This window comes from Urtica dioica, chromosome 5 (genome assembly GCF_054948205.1).
Source record: "Urtica dioica subsp. dioica isolate 48M chromosome 5, U.dioica_male_clone48M_v1_H2, whole genome shotgun sequence".
Taxonomy (NCBI): domain Eukaryota; kingdom Viridiplantae; phylum Streptophyta; class Magnoliopsida; order Rosales; family Urticaceae; genus Urtica; species Urtica dioica.
The window spans coordinates 31,932,611-31,940,687 of record NC_142760.1 but is presented as its reverse complement, the minus strand read 5'-3'; the positions used below and the strand labels follow the sequence as shown (position 1 = coordinate 31,940,687).

At 40.8% G+C, this 8,077-nt stretch overlaps 1 protein-coding gene across 1 annotated transcript; it reads left to right on the top strand.

The window, feature by feature from the left end:
* Window positions 1–2,403, top strand: LOC149397912 (uncharacterized). The gene is made up of 3 exons (XM_089614385.1): window positions 1–351; window positions 829–992; window positions 1,311–2,403. The coding sequence occupies exons 1-3, from the start codon at window positions 1–3 to the stop codon at window positions 2,401–2,403; spliced, it is 1,608 nt and encodes a 535-aa protein (XP_089470511.1).
* The last annotated feature ends 5,674 nt before the right edge of the window (window positions 2,404–8,077 follow it).

Here is an 8,077-nt window from a genome sequence, read left to right as displayed (position 1 = left end):
ATGGTGCCGTCTGAAGTGAGCTTCGCTAGTTTGATGCAAATAATTTACGCGTATTTGCGCAAATCACCATCTACCCATACAATTGGCGTTTCATATTCGATGGCTGGTGCAATGATACCTGTTGAGATAACCAACGACGACTCGCTGAAAGGTTATTTATACTTGAGAAGAAGGAGGGAAGATGACACGGAGAAATTACAATTGATATTGGACATAAAAGAAAAACCATCGGGGCTCGATTCTCCAAGAGTTGGATCCACTCGCAACAGCCGTGATAGTGGTTGTGACGGAAATCCCCTTATGCCATCAATACCCGAGGAGGGGTGTGATTCGGTCCCAACTCATGAATCGGCAATTCGTTCTACGTTAGGATTGGATGACATTAGGTTGTCAGACAATGAGACACAACAACAACGACGAGGCTTCCCACCACGAAACCCAACTCCTCCTCCACCACGACGAAACTCCCCTCCTCAACCACCACAAAACTCCCCCCCTCAACCACCACGAAACTCTATGTCTCCACCACGACGAAACTCCCCTCCTCAACCACCACAAAACTCCCCCCCTCCACCACCACGAAACTCTATGTCTCCACCACGACGAACCTCCCCTCCTCAACCACCACGAAACTCTATGTCTCCACCACCACGAAACTCCTCCCCTCCACCACCACAAAACTCCCCCCTTCCACCGCGAAGAACAAGTCATCCACCGTCCCCTCCACATAGTGTGCCAAGTTCGTCTACTACGAGAGAGGACACCCTTATTTTGGATGGTGATTCCCCTGTATTTATTGAGCGTTATGCATTGTACTCGAATAAAAAGACTTTAAAGAAACACTTGATGTTGTTCGCCATAAGCAACAACTTCTCGTATATGACAAAGAGCTCGGACAAAAACACCTTGCACGTTGTTTGTCCGGGAGAGCATTGTAAATGGGCTGTTCGAGCTGTGAGAAAGGAAAACACACCCATATTTCAAATTAGAAGGTAAACTCTTTGTTGAATTATGAATTTGAATTAGAGTTATCAACTGTTGACATCAATTGTTGACGTCAATTGTTGACATCTGTGAGATATTTCCTCTCAGTCAACAGAAGGCAAATAAGTCACAGATGTCAACAATTGACGTCAACTGTTGACATCAATTGTTGACGTCGGTGAATTATTTTCCTTCTTTTGACTGAGAGCGAATATCTCACAGACGTCAACAATTGATGTCAACAATTAATGTCAACAGGTGATAACTCTAAAATCAACAGTTGACATTTTGGTTTTGAAACTAATTGTGTAATTTTCATATTTTAGATTTGACAATGAGCACGCTTGTCCCCTAAACTTAAGGCAAGGACGTCACCCTCAAGCAACAGCTTCGTTAATAGGAGAGATGGTTAAGCATAAGTGTATTGATCCAACCGTTGGAATGAGCAAACCAAAAGAGATAAGGAATTACATGCAAATGGATTACGGAGTGTCTATGTCTTACAAAAAGGCTTGGCGGTCCAGAGAAGAGGCTCTAAAGTCCCTCTACGGCAATTCGACAGACTCGTACAAGTTCTTGCCTAAGCTAAGGTACATGATCGAGACTAAGAATCCGGGTTCTTTTTTTGACCTTATCACTGGTGATGGCGGTGTATTTGTAAGTTTTTTCATGTCACTCGGGCCATGGAGAACGGGGTGGAAGTACGTAAGGCCTGTTATTATTGTCGATGGTACGCATTTGAAGAATTATTACAAAGGGACGTTATATACGGCATGTGGGATGGACGGAAACAAGCAGATTTTTCCACTAGCCTACAGTATTGGTCCTTCAGAATCTAACGAGGCTTGGATTTCCTTCTTTGAAAAATTAAAGGACGCAATTGGGGAACGGGAGCAACAAGTATTTGTATCCGATAGACATGCTGGTATAATCAATGGCCTCAAGACGGTATTTCCAAATTGTGATCATGGTTTTTGCATGTTCCATCTACACGGTAATTTGAAGACTACTTTCAAGGGGATCACGAAGGAGGTGAAGTGGAAATTTTACGGTGCCGCAAAAGCATACACTCAGCGGGGATTTGAAAGTTTTATGGTCATGTTGGACGCTGAAAATCCTGAAATACGTCGCTACTTAGCCAATGATGTCGGGTACCAAAGATGGGCAAGGTGTATGTTCAGGGGAAAGAGGTATGGTATCATGACGAACAACAATGCGGAGTCATTAAATGCATTAAATGTAAAGGTGAGACAATTTCCAGTTTCAAAATTGATGGATTGGCTGAGAGAGCGAAGTATGAGATGGTTTTATGAGCGTCGGGAAGCTGCGGCAAATACACAAACCATTTTGACAAAAGAATACCAAGCCAGAGCAGAAAAATACACTTCATATGCTGTTCGAATGTTGGTAAGTGTTTGAGAATTAACTAACGATGTCAACAGTTGACGTAATTTGTTGACGTTGATGTCAACAGTTGACGTAATTTGTTGACGTTGATGTCAACAGTTGACGTAATTTGTTGACTTTGATGTCAACAGTTGACGTCAATTGTTGACTTTGATGTCAACAGTTGACGTCAATTGTTGACTTTGATGTCAACAGTTGACGTCAATTGTTGACGTTGATGTCAACAGTTGACGTAATTTGTTGACTTTGATGTCAACAGTTGACGTCAATTGTTGACATTGATGTCAACAGTTGACGTCAATTGTTGACATTGATGTCAACAGTTGACGTCAATTGTTGACATTGATGTCAACAGTAGACGTCAATTGTTGACATTGATGTCAACTGTTGACGTCCATTGTTGACATTGATGTCAACAGTAGACGTCAATTGTTGACATCTGTGATGTATGAGCTCTCTGTTTGTTGACATTGATGTCAACAATTGACGTCAATTGTTGATGTTGATGTCAACAGTAGACGTGAATTGTTGACATTGATGTCAACAGTTGACGTCCATTGTTGACACTGATGTCAACAGTTGACGTCAATTGTTGACATCTATGATGTATGAGCTCTCTGTTTGTTGACATTGATGTCAACAATTGACGTCAATTGTTGATGTTGATGTCAACAGTAGACGTGAATTGTTGACATTGATGTCAACAGTTGACGTCCATTGTTGACACTGATGTCAATAGTTGACGTCAACTGTTGACATCTGTGATTTATGAGCTCTCTGTTTGTTGACATTGATGTCAACAGTTGACGTCCATTGTTGACACTGATGTCAACAGTTGACGTCAATTGTTGACATCTGTGATGTATGATCTCTCTGTTTGTTGACATTGATGTCAACAATTGACGTCAATTGTTGATGTTGATGACAACAGTTGACGTCAATTGTTGACATCAATGTCAACAATGTAAGAATTCTCAGTAATTAAATATTAAATATGATTTTTTATGCCAGGTGAGGCCATCTTCAGTCGAGGAGTTTGAGGTAGTTGACAGAGAGGGCATTGTATATGCCGTTAACTTAGAAGAACATACATGCTCATGCCGGCGATGGCAAGCTCATGAATTTATTTGTCCACATGGAATTGCGGCTTGTCGTGAACGTAATCTTCCGGTTGAGAACTTCATTTCCAAGTTCTATTCAACCGAGTATTTGAGGGCAACCTACGCAGATGTACACCATCCTCATGGCGACATTTCGAGTTGGGTTATCCCCCCGAGGTGGAGAATATCGTAGTTCTTCCGCCTGAACACGCAGCGCGTGCCGCCGGTAGGCCGAAAAAGAGAAGAATACCCTCTCAAGGAGAGGAAGTTAGGAGGCGCAAGTGTGCGCGATGTGGGGTACTCGGCCACAACCGTCAAACATGCAGTAGTGCTACTCCATTGTCTACGGATTAGTTATAGCTTTATGTATTGTATTAATTATACTTTCTTCAGACTACTTTTGTTAGAGAGAATGTCTTTGTTTAAGAATCTCTTTGTTTAATTATACTTTGTTTAGACTACTTTTGTATTGTTGACATTGACGTCAATTGTTGACGTAAATTGTTGAAATTGATGTCAACTGTTGACGTTAATTGTTGACATTGACGTCAATTGTTGACATCAATTGTTGACATCAATGTCAACAGTTGACGTCAACAATTGACATCAATGTCAACAAACAGAAAGGTAATAAAGCGCAGATGTCAACAGTTGACGTAAATTGTTGACACCAATGTCAACAATTGACGTATAAACCATTAAAAAGACAAATACAGATTGATAATTGAAATGTTGTTGATATTCATTAAACATGATATCATAAAATAAAGAGAAATGAAAAGTTTGAGAAGTTTCCTAATTATCATCTATTGTTAACATTGCTTCCTAATTTACCAAAAGATTAAGATAATAGTACTACGTGAACAACATTTTTTCCTAATTTACCAAAAGATTAAGATAATAGTACTACGTGAACAACATTTTTTCCTAATTTTCATCTATCTCCATGTCCGATCCAACATGGGTCGCCAACTTCACTGCCCCATGCCTGTATAAGTCGATCGTGAGCTGTTGTCGGTGCATGTTCATATGTTCTTGTTTGACCCCAAGCAGATCTATGCCGTGACTCATAAACTCCATAGCCTTGACGACAAACATGCCACAATCACCACTGTTTTGAACAAATTTGCGATTAGACAATTTGTTCATCATCTAAATACGGTATTATTAAATAATAGTTATATATGTACCCATTGCTCTATTGTGGCATGGTGAGCGACGTGGATACTGTGAACGGGGCTGAGCTCGTGTCTTCAATACTCATACGATCAAACGCGTCAATAGAGCACAGGACTAGTGGGAGGAATTCTGGAATTTGTTGGACGTGGCATGTCACCATTTTGTTATGAGGCTTGTTGCTTGACATAGAATCATAGATTGTAATGGACCGTTCTCGAATCGATACAACCAGAAGCAACCAGTGCGTCCTATCCTTGAAACAACAGGGCAAATAGACGTGATCGACGTCTACCCAGGGCCAAGAGTGTGTCAAGGACTTGTTGGTCGCGGTTATGTAATCATAGATCCGAGACTGCCTTGACCAATTAAACTTGTCCTTGTCTTTGCATTTCATCCAAGCGTCATACCCAAGGAGGCAATAGGTGACAAAGAAAGCCGGCATAATTGTGAACGACTTTTGCAATTTCCCAGTCATTCTCTTCTTCCGGAGGTAGTAAGAGATGATATCAACATGCTGTCACAAAATATTGAGGGATTAATATCAGAGAACAAAGAGCTTTTAAGTCACAGATGTCAACAGTTGACTTCAATTGTTGACAAAGATGTCAACAATTGACGTACAGTTGACGTCAATTGTTGACATTGATGTCAACAATTGACGTCAACTGTTGACACAGATGTCAACAATTGACGTCAACTGTTGACATTGATGTCAATAGTTGACGTCAATTGTTGACATCTGTGTCAACAAACAGAAAGAAATCGCAGATGTCAACAGTTGACGTCAATTGTTGACATTAGTGTCAACAAACAGAAAGATAATAAATCGGAGATGTCAACAGTTGACGTCAATTGTTGACATCTATGTCAACAGTTGACGTCAATTGTTGACACCAATGTCTAGACTTCAAAACCATTAAAAAACAACAGTAGAGTTGAATTGTTGTACCTGATCGCTAAGCCATTCTTCTTCGGTCCAGAGGTTACGGAAAAATGTCTTTGATCTAATTTCAACTTCTGTGAAATTCCATCCCCATGGCAATTTATCTTCCAGTGCCTCGTACCAACGTTGTTCATCATCTTTCTTCTTCAACAATCCAAACTTCAGCCATGTCTCCATTACAGTGATGTCCTCAAGATTTGATGGAGTATAAGGAGGAGTCAATGGATTTTTGAATGGACGCGAAATTCCTTTCGTAAACTTCGCGAACGGCCTCGGAATGGGTGTAGGAGTGTACCTATCCGGCGGTCGAGTGATTCTCACAGGTCTTTGCGGTGAATCGTCTATGTTAATCGGAATCATCTTCCACGAATCCCGATTTTCCTTATCCTTTGCGGCATTTAACACGTCCTCCATTTCCTCGCGGGTTCGTCCCTCAGGAACCGAGCCTACATAGATACCTTGACTATCATCATACATCTCATCTTCAAACTGCTCACAATCTAATTCTAGAAGGCGGGCTCTCGATTGGGACTCAGTTAGTTCTTGACTTGATTCTAACTGGCTGTCTTTGATCAACCCTGAATTTAAAAAGATGAATGTCAACAATTGACATCAACTGTGGACATCAATGTCAACAATTGATGTCAACTGTGAACAAAAATCCTCTCTTGTGAACGCCCGCGGTTCTCCCCCGAGCTCAATAAAGAGAGTATCTTCCCTCTCTTCTTCACCGACAAAGTAACCGACCCTCATCAATAAATGGTTAATTATCTTAGAGGATCGGGTGACCTTCGGGACGTCCAGAAATTTGGCCAAAACAAGAGTTGCTGAACATAGCCTTCACTTCTGGACCCATACCCCCTGATTTATCGAACGTCTCCAACGTCCCATAAAAACTGATATTATGATCAACCACATTTGATTCACAAATGTACCTCCTCCACCCCTGAATACCGAGCACAATTTCACACAATTTCAAACACAATTTCACACAATTTCAAACACAATTTCCGAGCACAATTTCACACAAATTCCGAGCACAATTTCACACACTTTCAAACACAATTTCCGACCATAATCAAAGATTTTGTAACACATCAATTCACTACCACACCAGAATTCATTCACTACCCAACATAATTAATTCACTACCCAAAACCAATAAATCTAAGAGATCTAAACCGGTGAGTTTACCTGGTCCGTATCAGAGGTGGGTTTCAGGCCACGGCGGGGCTTCTTCGTAGCCTTCTTCGAGTTCAACTTGGGCGAAGCAGTCGTTTTCCTTTTCCGGGCCGGAGAAGTGTTTGGCGTGGTCGCTCCGGACGCCTCCGGTTGTTTGAGCCCTATCATCCTAGGACTCTTTCGCGTTGTGGGTTCGAAAATAGGGTTGGGTGGGTAAGACATGGCGACTTGAGGAATTGGTCGAGTGAAATCGAGTTCGGGCAAGGGTTTCGGTCGCGATTGTGGGTGAGTTTGAATAAGAAAGAGAGAGAAAGAGAGAGAGAGAGAGAGAGAGAGAGAGAGAGAGAGTGAGTGAGACTGGTCGCGAATCAGGGAGAGAGAGAGGCGATTCAGGGAGAGAGAGTCGCGAGGTCTGGGTGAGTTTGAATGAGAGAGAGAGAGAGAGAGGCGATTCAGGGAGAGAGAGAGAGAGGCGATTCTGGGTGAGTTCGAATGAGAGAGAGAGAGAGTAAATGGTAAATGGTTTACACAGTTAGGGAGAGAGAGAGAGATATATAAATAATTATGAATAAAAAATAGAAATTTATTTTGGAATGATATTAAATGAGGTTGGTGTGAAATTGAAAGAAAAAAAATAAGATTGAGGGTATATTTGGTTTTTCACTTTTGAGGAAGTTGTATTTTTGACCAAAGTTATAGTTTGGTGGATTTTTGGAAAAAAGTATTGAAATGGTTGTAGTTTGAGCAATTTCTCAACATTTATATTTATTCCTCTCTGTGTGTGTGTGTGTGTGTGTGTGATAGGAGAGAAGCTAGAAGGGAAAGAGGTTGGTGGTGACGACGGGGTTGGAGGGTCAACAACAAAGTCAACCCTTCATATGTTCTGGAAAACCCCCACGGCCTCGAATACGAGCACCCACAGAGGATTCTTGGTCCCACGCAGAGCCGCTGAAGACTGTTTTCCTCCGCTGGTTTGGTTCAGCCACCTTGTTTTTTTTATTCATTCTAGATATACATATTAGGATTTAGGACACGGAATTGACTTCTTGAATTTTCTTTTTGTTTGTATGAAGTATATTTTTAACTCTAATAAATCTCTAATATATATATATATATATATTAAGAAAAATAAATCTCTAATTAATATGTATAGTTATTTTGTTTAATAAAATGTATTCTTTTAATTGCTATTAAATTTTTGGAAAATAATGGGCTGTAACAAGATAACAATAAATTTGTAATAAAAAAACATTTCAAGTCGCTCTATTGAAATGCGACGTGT